The 16,369-nt window shown below is 45.7% G+C and overlaps 1 protein-coding gene across 7 annotated transcripts in view; it reads left to right on the forward strand.

Annotated features, from left to right (window-relative positions):
* Positions 1-1,438: 1,438 nt before the first annotated feature.
* The window catches only part of METTL22 (methyltransferase like 22), a 17,794-nt gene continuing 2,863 nt past the window's right edge, over positions 1,439-16,369 (forward strand). The window contains exons 1-12 of one of the 7 annotated variants that reach the window (XR_003093834.1): positions 1,478-1,519; positions 2,608-2,696; positions 3,738-3,892; positions 5,454-5,792; positions 6,925-6,965; positions 7,051-7,195; positions 8,163-8,234; positions 8,848-8,901; positions 9,845-9,925; positions 10,908-11,010; positions 11,854-12,022; positions 15,688-15,788. Coding sequence is in view for 2 of the 7 variants with exons in the window: in XM_006015492.3 (XP_006015554.3) it covers positions 2,515-2,521; positions 2,608-2,713; positions 3,738-3,892; positions 5,454-5,792; positions 6,925-6,965; positions 7,051-7,195; positions 8,163-8,234; positions 8,848-8,901; positions 9,845-9,925; positions 10,908-11,010; positions 11,854-12,022 (1,272 nt within the window). In the remaining 5 variants the exon portion in view is untranslated. Of the gene's footprint in view, positions 1,520-1,982; positions 2,097-2,499; positions 2,522-2,607; positions 2,714-3,737; positions 3,893-5,453; positions 5,793-6,924; positions 6,966-7,050; positions 7,196-8,162; positions 8,235-8,847; positions 8,902-9,844; positions 9,926-10,907; positions 11,011-11,853; positions 12,023-15,687; positions 15,789-16,369 lie in introns of those variants that run through there. The other 6 variants (XR_003093835.1, XR_322862.3, XR_322863.3 and 3 more) reach the window with 6 other exon arrangements.

The raw sequence follows: 16,369 nt of genomic DNA on the forward strand, positions 1-16,369 counted from the left end.
GGGCTACCCATGCAGCCCTCGACAGCTTGCCAAAAGTGGGTAAGCAGCCCTCCACCCAAAATAATTGCCTGCCCCTCCTCTACCCCATAGTAACCAATTTACTGATCCATGTGTAACAAGGACAGCCAGCCAACTTCAGAGGCTCTTGTTTTCATTAGAAAGTGCTTGAGTTTTCTTGGGTTGCTTGAGTTTTCTTCCCCTCCCCCATTTGCATTGTCCTTTAAATGGTGAATGTGACCTGATCTGCAGATGCATTGTGTTGGCAAAGGATGCCGTCCTGGTGGCTGCTGCCTGGCGTTCATCTTCCTGAAAGAGTCTAATTTTGTCTTGTTTCAGCGTGGCAAGTAGGATCAAAAACCAGTCGCCCTACCCACATGCAGAAATAAACAAAATGGAAATCTAAAGAGTAGAAGGCTGTGACAGGGCCTGGGTTCACTAGACTGCATGAGTTGTACTAGAACGTGTACAAAAAGCATCATGAATCTGGTTTCCATTTTCCAGTGGGTAGAGAAAATCTGCAGGGTGGGGCAGAGTGAGTAACTGATCTTTAGGCATTTTTGCTTTGTTTTGCTAGTGGTGACAGGGAATTGGTGGCATGAGGGAGAGTTAAAACTTGAGCTTCTGAGTTCCATCTTGGTTTACTGGGAGGGTGGAGACAATGGCAATGGTTATTACTGGAGGAAGAAAGGGGCGTTGCACCCCTAGCGATGGTTAATGGGGAGTGGAGTAGGGCACCACTCGGGATGTCAATCCTCAAAGCAGCAATGTTGCTCTGCCCTGGGCTTCCCCAGCCACCTCACCTCCACCTGTGCTTATTTCTCAACTAAGACATTTCTGAATAGAATTCCGGCCATCTTCCTGACCAGCCACTCAGGACCCAGTCGCCTCCCGCAGAGGTCTTGTATGCTTGCCTCATGCACCTGTGGCAGCCTATCCCTGCAGTCCTCTGCTCTGTATTCAGCCACCCACCTCCAATGATCATGCCGGATGGAAAAACAGGCATGAACACTCATTTGGCAGACGCCCTTCCACAAGCACAGGCGCAACAAGACTGAAATGACAGGTAATCTTCCCAACAGCTTTCACGTAACAAAAGGACCGATCAAAAACACTATCAGCTTCCATCTGGTTGACACTGAGAAGGAGACCCAAATGTGAAGGGACAATATAATAATACAAGTGGCCAAAAGTATAACAGACGGGGAGAGGGCTTCATTGCATAGAGCCAAAGTGAGATTTGCACCCATTTTCTCTCCTACCCAGATCGATCCCCTTACAACTTGCAAGGGGTAGGAATGGCTGCACCAAGACCGCCCGCACGGACCAAGGTCCTTCCACATCCCCGCACGGTGGCGCTGGAGCAGCCGAAGGCAGCGACCGGCCCTGCTCCGAGCGCCCCACCCCAGGAGGCCCCGCCCCCTCGGAGGGGGCCGGGGTTCGCCCAGCAGGGCGCGCGGGGATGACGTCAGGCGGAAGCGCCGGAAATGGAGCCCTGCGGCGGAGATAGCTGCTGCGCGAGGTGAGAGGCGGGGAGGGGGGTTCGGCCGCCAGCGTCTCCGCCCCGCCCCGCCCCGCCCCAGCAGAGGCACGGGGCCGGCGCTTGTGCCTGCCGTTGGGGCCGGAGGAGCCGGGAACGGGGCGCCCCCTCTTCCTCTTCGCATCTTTATTTCTTTCTTTTTTTTTAAAGAGGCCGTTAACCCCTTCCCCCAAAATAACTTTGGCCCCGTCATCCTCTGCTTCCGCACTAGCAAGGCGGCAGTTGGAAGACGATGAACTGACTAGATCAAAGAAAGTATTGGGCTGGTTTCTGGGCTCCTCTGCACTGGTTTTCCTGCCTGGAAAAAGCCCAGATCTTGGATGGAGGCTAAGCTGGAAGGCGCTGAAGCGCTCACAGTGCAGGACTGTGCCAGCACCTCCAGTTGCCCTCTGTGTTTCTTCTGCAGGAAAATTGCTCTTGGGCTTTCTCAGCTCCACGACAATGTGTGTTGGTATCTGGGCAGGAAATGCTCTGTCCAGTTGCAGGCAAAGGGCCAATCTGACCTCATTATTTCAGACTGTGCAGAGCTACTCTGGCTGACAAGAGCCCCGTGAAGGAGGTGGGTGGGCCATGCAGGAGGTTCTGGGCACAGTGGTGGTGGTGATCTGGGGAATCAAAAAACATTGCTGATTGCCAGCCAGGTGCTCATGTCTTGGCAGAAACTTATTCCAAAGAAGAGCAGGATGACGTCATTCTGCTTTTTTGTCATCCTTTGATACCTTCTTTGATTTATTCAGTCTATCTCGAACTTGTTAGTACTGAAGCGGAGGACGATTAGAGGCAAAGTTATTTTGGGGAAAGAGGCTCACAATCTAATATAAAAAAGATATAAAGAAGCAGAATGTTATTGCTGCTTCATTGAGTGTAAAGCCTGGAGACGATATAAGTCAATGATACCCTTAGCCCTGGACTTTCCCCATGTTTACATAGCTCAGTTTGTGCTGGGATCAGCACTCCAGCTCCTACCTCCTCTGAGAATGGAAGGTCTGGAGAACACTTGCTAAGGGAGGTGTCCAGAGTTTCTAACTGAGCATAGGAAAATCAGCTTCTGGTTTATCTTGATTCTGCAGGACCACTTGACCTGCAAGCCTTTGATTCATCATGCCAGTGTCGACAAGAGTATGGCATAGCCCTCGACCGAAGCATTAACAAGTATGAGGCATGTCAAGGAAAAATGTAACTAACTTTTAACAAACTGTTGTTTGGTCTCCAATGTTGTAGGATAGATCAATGGCTTTCAATCTGTGGTCTGCGGACCCCTGGGGGCCCGCAAACTATGTTTAAGGGGTCTGTGAAAGAGGATCAAAAGTATGTGAATACCCACACTTACAAATCAAGGGATCCACAACTCCATTCAAAATTTCCGAAAGGGTTTGCACTTCCATTGGAAATTTTTTAGGGCTCTGCAAATGAAAAAAGTTGTTTTCAACTTTTTCATTTGCGGAGCCCTAAAAGAATCTAGCCCGATGGGGTAGATTATTTGATTTGTAAATGCTTATGCTCTATGCCTGATGGGAAAATGCTAGCATGGACAGTGCTTACTGCGGCCTACTGTTGCTAGAAAGAAACACTGATACTGTGGCTGAAATATCCAATTTTGGCTGCTCTGAGTGAAATGTAGTAAGTAGCAATCAGCTAGATTTTTAGAGTGCCAAGCATCTACCTTTTGAAGAAATTCCCTTTAAAAGTTTTGAGTTGGATATCATAAGCCAACTGTCACTTTTTGAAAGCCATGGCTCAGTTATGTATGTATGCACTGAAGTAAAACCTTGTTGAGCTTTTGTTGCTGGCATGGTTTTGTATGAGAACTGGTGAACTAGTAACTTTCCTCTTAATTTGGCACAAGACAAGTGTGAGTCAACTATGTGAGAGCTCTACCAATAGGCCAAAGGAAGAGCTGGGAACAATTTTGCTGTACAACACACCTGACATGATCTGTGGCACTCTTCCAAGGAGCAGCATGGCGTGGTCTAATACTAATAATCTGTAACCAAAGCCTGTACATGTTAAATATGTGGATTTTATAGAGTGAATGGCCCAATTTGTTTTATTTTATTGTACAGCAATGGAGACAGAGTAAGACTGCAGGGGTTTAGAATCCTCTCTGGATTCTCACAGCTTTGGCTGTTCCTTTGAGCTAAATGTGTAACCTAACATCTCAGTGGTGCTAAATCATGAGGGGCTTTCCTTGTCCTCATAGATGTCCCTATTGCCGGTACACCAGGACCGAAGTGGCAGAGGAAGAGACTATGGATGATATTATATTCAGAAGTGACACAGTACTCTCTGACATTCACTTGCACACCCCAAAAGAGCGACATCTCATGGTGCGGTTGAATGGGGTTGGACAGCCAGGTAAGGTGCAATCTGCAGACAGGTGGCTTCCAAAGCTTTAACCTACTTGAAACTAGTGATGTGAATCTATCAAAATGCACAACACAGAGGTAAAGTCTCATGGCCATTTAAACCATGCCTGCAGTTGGCAGTATGATTATTTCTTGCTTGATGGGTAGAATGGAGATGAGCCAAGTTTGCCTTGGGTAAAATGGTATGGATCAGGAACATGCGGTCGACGTCTGAGAAAATTGGATATAAATAGGCTGACATTGGCTCAAGTCAAATCTGCCCTTTTTTTTCAGCCTGAGCAAGTGAAACGGAAGTTGAGTGTGGGTGTGGGGCACCCTTTGCACTTACAGATTGGAGGTGAGAAGGCAAGGGTCTCGACAGGTCTCACATAAATTGGAATTGGGTTTTAGTGAGCCAAGAGAGGGCCATGACCAGTTTGTGAAAATCACTCCAGTACTCCAGTAACAATTTCCACCTGAGCCAGGGAAAGGAAATACCAACTTGTTCCAATTATAATTTGACGTCTTTTCCTTTTCTAAAAGAACTGTAAGAATCACAGTTGACTTGTATGCAGGGTTGATCCATAATTGGAAGAGAATATTATTAACATACTGGCTGGCCTTCCAGAAAGACACCTATTTGGTTGGGCAAAAAGTCTAATGTGCTAACATGAACATGACTGACATTTCTGAAACTATGTAAAAGCCAGTGGATGGGAGCGTAGGCATGTGGGAGAAAAGGTGGGCTATGAGGTTTGTAAAGGTAATGAATGACACAGGTCAGCTTGACTGGAACATAATTAAATAAATGTGAAATACCGGTAACTTGAAATGCTTAGCCACATTCTAAGAATTGTCACTTGGTCCCGTCTTTGTACTCGGATCTCGATGGGAACAATTTGGGCTGAGAAATGCCTTTAAAAAAAAAAAAAGAATTACTTTAGTCCATTCTGAACGCTCATGGTCTGGTGGTGTGCAACCTTCTGGCCCAGAATGATGGTACTGGGTCAGTCTGCAGGCCAGATTCCATGTAGTGTCAGCCTGTGAGTGCAGTCTAACACACTGGCCCAACCCTGTACGCCTTAATCTGTCCACATGCTGACACAATCTAGCATAGAGGGCTGCATTTGCTGACTTGCAGGTCTCCCTACAGGTCCAGAAATTTAGTAGCAACACTTGGGTGCTACAGTGTTGCCATTTCTCTCCTGCTGCCAAGTTTCTGGTCTCCTGGGGAGCCCTGGGGGCTGGAAATAACCTGTGGGCCAGGGGTTGAACATCCCTGTCACAATGTGATGAGTAGCACAGTATCAGTAATGTAGATGCTGCTGAGAGTATGATGTTTTTCTGAAATGCTGGAGATTGACAGCCATAAAATGAGTGCTGATATTCAGTCTCTTGACCTCACTGTCATGTAACTGAATGGACAGTTTAACCAACATGGTGGTGATATTTATTTTGGTCTTTTAGGCCTGAAGCAGGATCGGAGGGGTGGAGGTTAAAAGGAGAAAGTCACTTGTTGACTGTGCCTTCAGCTGACCCTGTTTTTTGGCTTTCTTTCTCTCTCTCATTAGTGTTTTTATCACAGTTCAAGCTCCTTAGGAAGCAAACTGATGTGGCATTTGAGATGAAATACAAGAGTGCGTTTACAAGCGAAAATGGCAGAGGTGGCAGCAGAGGTGACGGCATTTCACTCATTGGACATAACAAAAATGAACTGCCTTCTAAAGGAATAGACTCTTTGCTAGATGCTGATGGTGATTTGGAAGTTGTCAGAAGACCTCAGTGCACCTCCACCTCAGAAGCAGAGGATTTGTCAAGGGAAAAGGTTTGTCCAATGGTACTGATGAAAGGAGGAGAAGACCTTTATGAACAGGAAGAGCAAGAATGCAGAAACGACATCATTAAAATAGGTAAGCCGAAGTGCAGGCTTTTAGACAAGGGCAGGAGGCACTGACAACCATGCATGTCAAGCAAAACATGGACAAGGTTGCTGCAACAGGAAATTTGTTGATGTTCCAGAACAGTATTTGGGCTGCTCTTGTGCATCGAGAAGGGGTTATTGGTCCCACAAACATCCAGTTTTGTGTCACTGTGCCAGAGAACCAGTCCTTTGAATCTATAAGCACACTTAAGACATTTCTTTTTTGACCCCAAGACTCAGAGCTGCCAGAACCCCACCTAAACCAAATTAGCCCAGTTCTTGTCAGTATACTTCAAGTCATCTGAAGGTTTTAAATGTCTTGTACCTGAGCGTGATGGTGGTCCTCAAACTAGGTGTGCCTCCATCTGTGGCCACTGGGAGACTACTGATCAGTCAGGCACAAACTCTTCCCCAGATTTTTCAGTGGTAGTCACTGGAATTCCAAGGCAGTGGGTCATTGGTGCTGCGCTTTGGCATGATAGCTATGCAGCTTCAGTCCCAAAAGCAGGTGGCCTCCTTGGGCTTTCGTCACAGACTGAGTCTTCCTGGGGAAAAGATAGTTGGTGGGGTTCACACTCTAGAGCTTGGCTCCCTGCAGTCTAGCCAAGTTCTTATGGGTTACTGCAGGCCAGTAGTTGATGTATATGCAGCACCTCACTTAAACTACTCGATAGGTGGATGGACGGACCAGTATAGTGTCATAAGGGCAAGCACAGTGTGAACACCTTTTGCATCTCTGTCTGTTGTGAAATACCTGCATTCCCTGCATCGTGAAACATCATCAATAATCACACACAAGTAAAACTGTACTTGCCCGATGATTCTCTGCTTACAGGAAGAGGTGGGTGTCCTTGCTACAAGCTTCAGTCATTGTGAGGATTTTCTTTGGTGTTTTTTCATAAGTCTCTCAACATGGGTGATTTAATCTTTTTGGGGCATTGAAAGGGACACAGTTCCAGGCAGTGAAGTGAGAGCCAACTCTTCTTCAAGTGAAGTGTCATTAGGGATGAGCCAGCAACATAAGTGTCATTAAGGTTGATGTTGAGCCAGCAACAAAAGTGAGGCTTGTCCAGAGCATTTGTTAAAAAGTACTCCTTTTTGTTTTGCTTTCCTTTAACTAGAACACACGATGGCAACTCCTCTGGAAGATGTTGGTAAACAGGTTTGTATCTCATATGAAGTATCTGGTGCCTAAGGGGTTTTTGATCAGGGGTGTAAATTTACTTGTCTTCTACTTTCTGCTCAAGGTATGGCGTGGAGCCTTTCTTCTTGCTGATTACATCTTATTTGACCAGGACACGTTCAGATGTTGCACACTTCTGGAGCTTGGAGGAGGCACTGGCCTCACCAGCATTATTGCAGCAACAATTGCTGGAAGAGTGTATTGCACAGGTGCATGTTAACATCAGCCTTTTTTTAGAAAGGGGTCTGAATTAGAGGTGCTTGAAGCATTTCTGCTGCCATTTCTCCTTTCATTCCTTGTTTCTTGTTCTTTCCTCAGCCAGGCATATCTACCCCACTGTGTCAATAGTAGATAGTTTGCATAGAGAGTTTATCACTAGATGGATACAAAGGTGGGAATGGGAAGGAGAATGCTGCATTAGAAAATGTGTTTGGCAGCATACTCTTTCAAGGTCTTGCATTTGACCTGGATGTGGAATTGAAACGGTGTTGGGCACACTCAGTTTCTTCCGCAGAACCTTCATGAAATTAAAAGGGTTGTTTCAGAAGCTGGCTGCAATTGCTGCTCCCAGTGGGAATTAGATCTCCCTCAGATCTCCCTTCTGTAAGGAAGTTTGTAGATTGGTATCTCATCAGATTATCCATTTTTGGGGCATCCCTGCATGTTAGTTATATTCCAGTGAGATATTCATCATGTTGCCAAGATAATCCTCTTGGAGTAACATGGGCAATCAGTAGGCTTTTGACTGCAGGTTGTTTTTCTAAAAGGATAAATAAAATAGAAAGAAAATAAAATGTCTTGTCTATAGTCTGCCAAAAAGTGATGTAGATACATGGGGGCTGCTTATCTGCATGGAAGTGGGCCCTCTCTGATGGTCCCTCTGTGGAAGGAAAGGCCAGTGAAAATAGTTGTTTGCATATGATGTTAATAGTGTTGGACTGGAGTTCTTTTGTAGCTAGCAGTTACCAGCAATTCTTGGGAAAGCAATTGGTGGCCCATCTGCAGTCATAACCAGGCAGGGCATAAAATAAGTTGTTGATATCCAGTCTTGTGCTGGTGACCTCCACAGAGGGGCTGAGAACCACCAGTGGTCTCTTTTTTTTCTTGAAAGAAGAGGTCTAGATTGAGCCCAAGCAAGATGTTGTTAAGTGTGTAACACGTCTCTCATGTTTCCAGATGTGGGTGAAGATCTTCTTGCCACCTGCGAGCAAAACGTAAGATTAAACAGACATCTCTGGGAGCCAGCAGGTAAGTGATGTTCAACCATATGATAGCTTTGAGATTTGTGTTTTGCTTTCTACATTGACATGCATCAGTGTACATAATGGATCATTTGTCTGTCATCAAAACCATAGCCCTGCTAAAAATCTGTCTTATACAGAAAAGAAGGGTCAGATCAGGGGAGTCCTCCTTTGTGGAGAGCATAGAACCAATTTTCTTTTTAAGCAGGCAGTAGGGCCTGCTGCGGTTGCTGTAGCAAGCTCATTGAAGCAGAGCAAGTGCAGATAAATTGGTAGCATAAGTGGGCTTTGTGAGTGGCTTCAGACTAAAGTCATGAAAGAAATAAGCAATGGCAGAAAAAGCATAACTAACTAAAGGGGTATACCATGCAGTGATTTCATAGTGGGATTGAGTGCTGATGAGTCAGAAGGGGAGATCTCATTGGCAGTCAGATGGCAGCAACATATCTGCACTCAGAATCGTTGCCATTGTGAGCCAAATATTTTACTACTTTTCTGTTAGAGTGCCAGTAATTTCTCTGTAGGCTTTGTGACCTTGATCTTGGCTAGTCTGCTCCTCAAAGAGTGAATCTAACTGATTTGGTCTGCTCCCTTCTCCCTCCCTTTATTTTTTTGGACAGGAAGTGAAGTTAAAGTAAAAGAGCTGGACTGGCTGAAAGATGGCCTTTGTACTGGTGAGTAGGTGAGGCAGGCTGATTCAGTTTGGTTTCCCATAGAGCTTGGGGGTAGGGGCAGAAATGGAGGCTTAACAGTAGCCAGATGTCATTACAGAGGTAGTATATTGCACTGTGTCAGCAATGACATTCAGCTCTGGTTAACGATGGAATAGGGCTAACAGTAGTAACTGTTTCCCAGAGTGTGAGGGCAAAGTCTTATCTTGTTTTAATGCATATGGCACTTAAGCTCTGCTCATGTACTTGGGAGACTACATTAAGCCTTAACATTTGTTTACATGCAGGGTCTTGTCTGGTGGCCTATGGGGCTGCAAAGCCTGTTCCTTCCCCATAATCTTTGGGAAGGGGAATGGGTGGGAAGAGAGCAGGCAGAGCAGTTTGGTAGCAGCCTGGTTGGGTTTTTGTCATTTATAGTTTTTGTGGTGCAAACATGTGCCATGGTTTAAGTATCTGGCAAGGGTATACAGCACTTCAGTGGCATGTTTCCCCTTTGGGCACAACTTGAAATAAATGTGGTTGATTCCTGAGCAGTGTGGTACTGCCAGGGCCATCATAGCATTGGTAAAAGGATGCCTTGCCATTCTTCCCCTAGATGGTAGATCAGGATTGGTTCTGTCTAACCATATATGAGAGACAGCCCTACCTTCTTTGGCTGCCATCTTGATGCTTCTTTTAATGTGGTGTGAGTCAACAGTGATGGCTTCTCCCAAATTGTCACTGTTCTTTTTCGAGTCAAGAGATAGAGTAGTAATGTGGAGGGAGCAGCTTGCCCAAGGAAGTGGGGATCCTTCCCAGGCCTTGACTGGCTTAGTCCAGATTGTATTCAGGATGTATGATGGGGTGCTAGCAAAGATCTGAGGAGAGCCTCCAAGATACCATGTTTGCTCCTGGCCACTGAAAAACCATGCTTCTGTGGAAAGAACACTTCTTGCTTTTTTGATAGATCCTGAGGCCCCCTACAGTTGGTCTGAAGCAGAGATAGCTGACATGTATAACCATGCCTCTGTGATCTTAGCTGCTGATGGTGAGTGACACTAACCAAGCCCCTTGTGACTGGTGCGTGGGAGGATTGCAGTTTGATTGTTTTCTTATAATGTGGATCCTGTGAACTTCTAAAAAATCTATCAGGGACACCCTTTGGCCAGTATAACTTGTTGGAGCCCCATGTGCTACTATGAATCCTTTAGGAAAGGTTGGCCTAAACATTAAGAAGGTCATCGTGCAGGTGCAGTCTAATCATTTGTAAGTGAAGTGTTTCTGGATACTGAGCCTGCCATAGGCTTCCTCTTGGTTGGAGCTCTGGTATGCTTTGCCAGCTGTCTTCTCTTAGTATTCTGTTCCCCATCACATCTGCATAGGAAGAAAATCTGCAGATTGACCTGATTGCCCAAGGAAAAAATTGAAAGACACAGGCTCTGAAATCAGAAAAGAATTAGCTGGTGCCATGTTTGAGGCAATGTGCCAACAAGTGGGAGGAAAGCAAACTTTTCCCCAAGTTAGGAGAAGGTAGCTTTTGCCATACTTGTAAGCAGGACTTCCCACAAGGAGGATGGGCATCTGTTGTGTTTTTTATTTTAATGGGGCTTGGATGTTGTTTGTGAGTCTCTGGGGAGATGAAGAGGGCCCAGCTAAGATTCTGTTGTTGGTGTAGTGACTTCTTGGGGGTGCCTGCAAGTCTAGGTAGGAAGCAAGGCCCCTCAGTTTGGGACTTTTACCACCTCAGCAGACCTGTGGAGCATAATGCTAAATGGCTGGGTGAGAGCCTGTGTGGAAGAGCTGCAAGTTAGCAGAGCATAACAAATCATGGTACCTCATCAAAACTTTTGTGACAAAGTAGCTGCGGCTGTCTATGTCTGATTCTTATGGGTGCTGTGTAGATATCTCCCATCAAAGATTCAGTGGGAAGAATTCCACACAAAAGCCACTCTGCATACATTGGAAGTGTTTAACCAAAACATAAAGGTCCCATCCGTGTGCTTAATGAATGATATATCTTGGTCATGCAGTGTTTTATGATGATGACTTGACAGACGCCTTCTTTGGAACGCTGCGCAGACTCACCAGCTACCTAAACCGTGTGTGTACCATTTACCTGGCAATAGAAAAGAGGTAAGAGAACATTGCAGGGAAGATACGCTACAAATACCAGCTGCTGTTTTTTATTTCAAATCAGCAGCTTCATTTGTGCTTTGGAATGATCACAGGATTATGCAAGCATTGACCCTTCTAGGGCTACAATGTGACTGCAGAGGCAAATCAACTGATCACTGTCAGCCACCCAGATTTGTAAGGCAAAGAGTCCTCCAAAATAACAGTGGCCACTCAAGGCTTTTGGATTGTCTCTGCAATGTGTCATGCTGTGCCATCTTTTGGGAAGAGCAGGCAGGAAGAGATAAGCAAGCACATGTGGAGTAAATGGTTTTGGGGAAATTATGTCAAGAGGTTCTTTGCCGTATTCATATACAGAGTCACAGATTTAGTTGTTAAATGACATCAGAAAGAGTATCACTATTAGGTAACTTTTTAGGGGGTGCCACAAGGTGCACTTTTATGCTGAGTTACTGAAAGAGCTTTGAGCAGCATTGAGTGTGTTTGCCCATCAAGCCAAAGTGTTGATGGTGGTAGGCTGGGTCACATGTTTGATGAATGATAAGTTGGGACCTTGTGGACAGGTCCCAATGGTATTTCCTTTGGCTACTGACTGGGAACCTGGACATGGAGAAATAGCCCTAAAGGAGGAGTGACTATGATTCCATGAGACTTCCAACTGGTCCAGCACTAAGCTGTGGGACATTTTTAGTATGTAGGGAGCAGCCTATCAGATGGAGGCATGAATTGAGTTGTTGAGTGCATGGTCTTTTGCCACAATTGCAAATACGAGGCAGCTCAGTCAGATGTGTAGTTCAGGCAGGTCTCAGAGACGCTTTTCTCAACAGATTTTTGTCTTGTCAGGCTGAACTTCACCCTCAGAAGCATGGACATTGCGTGCGAAGCTTACAATCATTTTCGAGATGCTCTGTCCAACCTGGCCAGCCTTAGAGATGGTGAAATGAAATACACTGTTGAGCCTGTCAGATTCACTTTCTGCCAGTCCCTTGTTTATGAACGAATTGAGCAATTGGTAAGTGGCATGTTTCTGCTTAAAAGTAACGTGTCAAGCTTTGCACTTTTGAAGTTGTTGTAGTGGCTATACGTAATGGAAGAACCTGGTTGTCTGTCATCTTGTGTACTTTTGGAAGGGCTCCAGCCTAGTTTTTTAAGGAGAGGAAGTAAAAGGAAAACATTTGATTCTTCTGTCCCTGTTACAGTCATAAATGCTTATCAGTACAGCTTATTTCATTTGCCTGGCAAAGAGAGTGTCATGGCACAGGTAAGGGAGGGTGGTGAGTGTTCTCATATCACTGTGCTGCTTGATGTAATGGGAAGATCCAGGTAGAGGTTCTCTGATACATTGGTTCATATCATATCAGCACTAATAAAAGGAAATTATTATTGGAATAAAAGGAAAGTATTTTGGCAATTGGCTTTTTTTGGCTGATGTGGCCAATAATGTCATAGATAAACGCTGTGTGCATGCATGGAGCCAGCCTAGCAGCTTGCAGAGCACCAGCTGGCTGGTAAGTCTGTTGGGAGGAAAGGAGGGGGAGCAGGGCAGTTCGAGGCCTCTGCATTGAGGGAGGGAGTTGGGCCGGAGCTGGACCAGGGGCAGGCACTGTCCAGCTAGAACAGTACACAGGACGGAGCCTCAAGTAGCTCCTCTGGGGGGCGTGGGGAAGGAGGAGCGGCTCCTGCTGCTATGTGCACCACCTGGGGAGCCATGGGGGGCGTGTGTCCCTGGATCTGTGTGCAAGGGCAGGCTGCTGCTGCGGGCTGGAGCTGGGTTCTTCCTGGCGGAGGGGCTGGGCCAGGGCTGTGCTGGGACCAGGCGGTGGTGCTGGGAGGGGGAGCAACAACGAATTTTGGGGTGGCTGTAGCCCACCCTCTAAGCCCCTCTCCCAGCGCTGCTGCTGCCTGCCCAGAGCGCAGCCCCGACTCAGCTCCCCACCCCACCAGGAAGAGCCCAGTACCACCCCTGGCCCCAGCCTGTAGCAGCCGCCCACCCTCACCCTGCACGCAGATCCGCGGGGGGGGGGCACATGCCCCCATGACTCTCCAGGGTGCATGTAGTGGCGGGATCTGTTCCCCCACGCCCCCTGGATGAGCTGCGCGGCTTCATCCCGTGCCCCATCCTGCCCCAGCTGGGCAATACCAAAATGTGCCCTGCTCCCTCCCTCACTTCAGGGCCTCAATCTGCCCCCACCACCACCACTTCCCACCCCTTGCCCCTTCCCTCTAACAGACTTACCAGCCAGACGCTGCTCTCCAAACTGCTAGGCTATATGTTGGGAATTGGATCAGTATTGGCTGATATGGCTTGTTAATAATCGGCTATCAGTATCGGCCCCAAAATCTTTATCAGTGCACCTGTAGATCCAGGTGTTCTTTAGTAGTCGTAATGGAGACTGTAATATCTAGAGGGATAGGACTATGAGCTCCAGGGATTTTTTTTTTTCAAGGCATGTGCCAGTAAGTAGATAACAAAGCCATTTCTTGTTGCCATGTGAAAGAAGGGTCCCTTACTCGGCGTGCTGTCCAGAGGAGTTTGCCTCTGAACACCACTTAAGGAAGCATTAAGCCGCCGTTGGGGAAGAATTGCTAGCTTCAGTTGCGTCCAGAGAGGTTTCTGTTTACCTGCTCACTGAGATCCATGTTAGGGGTTCTGGGCTTCTGACCATGTTTGGTTTTGGTGCTACCTGGCATTCTATGGGAAATGTTACAGTTCATTGCACTGTAGATTCACTGTAGACCTGTGACAGGAGCACCAAAGTACTTCACATGGGGACATGAAGCTCCATGGGGTGTCTGAAGCCTGTCGTTGTGGTAACTAGGATCTGCAGGGTATTTTCAGTACAAAAGCTACTGCAGGAGTGCCCTGCCTGAGTTCAGAACCTCAGTATGTAGCACATGGTACATAGTACAGTGAGCTGACCCAGTGAAGAGGGTGTGGCTGCAATGGGAGTATAGTTGTAAGGGCCACTAAGTTTATAAAGCCTAAATTAATTAAAAAAGAAATATAAAATAATACAGGAAACCACCAAGAACTATATGTAACATCCCATAATCAGAGCACAGGGATGAAAGAAAAATAGAATGCAAGTAGAAATTAAGCATTTTGAGTCAGAGCTACCCACTTTATTGCACTGATTACCATATGCATAATTTCCTTCCCAGGGGAGTGGTGGCATATGTGCAGAACTCGGAGACTAAAAGCATTTGTACACATGGTTGCGCCACAGCGCCAGACACAAGAGTGTCCGGCGCTGCAGCACATACATTTGTATAAACAACTAAATGCATTTTGCCATTTATACAAATCTATGCGACACAGTGCCGGGCACATCAGCTAGCATGCAGGGCAGGCTCGATTAATCGAGTCTGCTCTGATGCACTGGATTTCTGGCGTGTTGAAGTAAGCAAATGTATAACGAATCATGGTGTATAAATGCCCTAAGTGCAGTTCCTGAAGACCAGAGTCACTGAAAAGGAGCACCTGGGGAAGGTAAAGAGGTATATAGTTGAGACTTTCTGAGACAAAGTAGGTTATTCCAACCTCCCTGGAATCGGTCCCAGTGGTGCCAAGGAGGATGATAGTTGCAAAACAGGACAGGAGCAAGCTGGAGATGAGGGAAAAATCCCATAGCCATTCTTGAACTGGATGTTCACTGGCATGTCTAATATCCAGTGATGATACTAACATAATAGATATCTCTGAATCCTGGTGGAATTGAGTGATGGGATGCTGTAATACTGAGGCACAAACTATATAGGAATTATAGAATAGATTGTACCAGTGTGGGAGCAGCACTTTCCTTTTAAGGACAACGTTGAAGCAAACAGGGTGAGAAGTTTATGTAATAGAAGAAGCACTGTAGAATCTCTTTGGGTGAAAATGTTGTGTCTAAGCAAAATGAATGTGCTTTTTGGGTTGTGCCATCAACCAACTGATCAGGAGGGTGGCAATGAACAAGAAATGCTAATTAGGCTGCAAAAGCAGACAGCACAACAATGCTGGGTGACTTCAATTATTTCTGTATAAAACAGGTAAATCTCACTTCAGGGTAGGATGCAGAGACTAAATTTCTAGTCTCTGTCAATAACTACTTTATGGAACAATTAGTCCCAGAACCCATAAGATGAAGGGCTATCTAGGTTTAGTCCTAAACAGCATATAGGATTTGATTCAAAGGATAACTATGGTGGAGCTTCGCTTTAATGGTGAGCATAGTGGTCACTTGTGTCCTTATGATTTCTAAGCATGTTCAGCCTCCTTGTAGGAAGGAAAACAAAAAAAATCTATCATGGAATCACTTAATGTGAAAAACACAAACTACAAAAATGACAGTAGTAGTTAGAAGTAAACTGAAAGGATTAAAAACTTGCAGGCAGCCTGAGGGCTGTTTAAAAATACTATGTTGGAAGCACAGGGTAAATGTGTGCTGCAGGGCAAAAACATGTAAATGGAGAAAAAATAATGCCAACATAGTTAATAGGTAGAGTAAAGGAGTCCAGTAAAATATAAAAGATGTCCTTCAGGAAATAAAGTTGTATCCAAATGAGAACAATGTAAAAGAATGTTAACTGTGGTAAGCTAAATGCAGAACTACGGTAAGGCAAGCCAAAAATAAAAAGATTCAAGTAGCAACTTGCTAGAGATGTAATTTTTTTTTTAATTTGGTTTTGCACTAGATGCAGAAAGCCAGACAGGAATTCAGTGAGGCCACTGGACAATGAGGGAATAAAAGGAGCATTCAAAATGGAATATAGCCATTGCAGAGAAACTAAATAAGGTCTGGAATGGGCTCCCAAGGGAGGTGGTGCTCTCCCCTACCCTGGGGGTCTTCAAGAGGAGGTTGGATATGCATCTAGCTGGGGTCATCTAGACCCAGCACTCTTTCCTGCCTATGCAGGGGGTCGGACTCGATGATCTATTGAGGTCCCTTCCGACCCTAACATCTATGAATCTATGAATAAATGGGTTGGGGTTTTTTTGCATTAGTTTCCATCAGGAAAGTTTTCACCATAAAAGACATTTGGGAGATTCCTGTACCAGAATCACTCTTTCTAAGGGACTGACTCAAACTGAGGTGCCAGCAAATAAGGAAGTAGTAAAGGAAATTGATAAACCAAAGAGTGGCAAATTATTAGGACTGGCGATTTGGTGTTTACTCAAACTCAGAATTACACATCTGTCTACCTTAGTATGTAACCTAAAAGCTGTCTCTGTGCTGGAGGCCTGGAGGGTAGGCACTGTAATGATGAGTCACAGAAAGAGCTCTGAGCTTAGCTGGTGTTCCTAGAAAATAGGTGGAAACTCTAATAAAAAATAAGATTGCTCATTGCATAGATGAACAGGAATTACTGGGAAAGA

Source organism: Alligator sinensis, unplaced genomic scaffold (assembly GCF_000455745.1).
Source record: "Alligator sinensis unplaced genomic scaffold, ASM45574v1 scaffold73_1, whole genome shotgun sequence".
NCBI lineage: Eukaryota > Metazoa > Chordata > Crocodylia > Alligatoridae > Alligator > Alligator sinensis.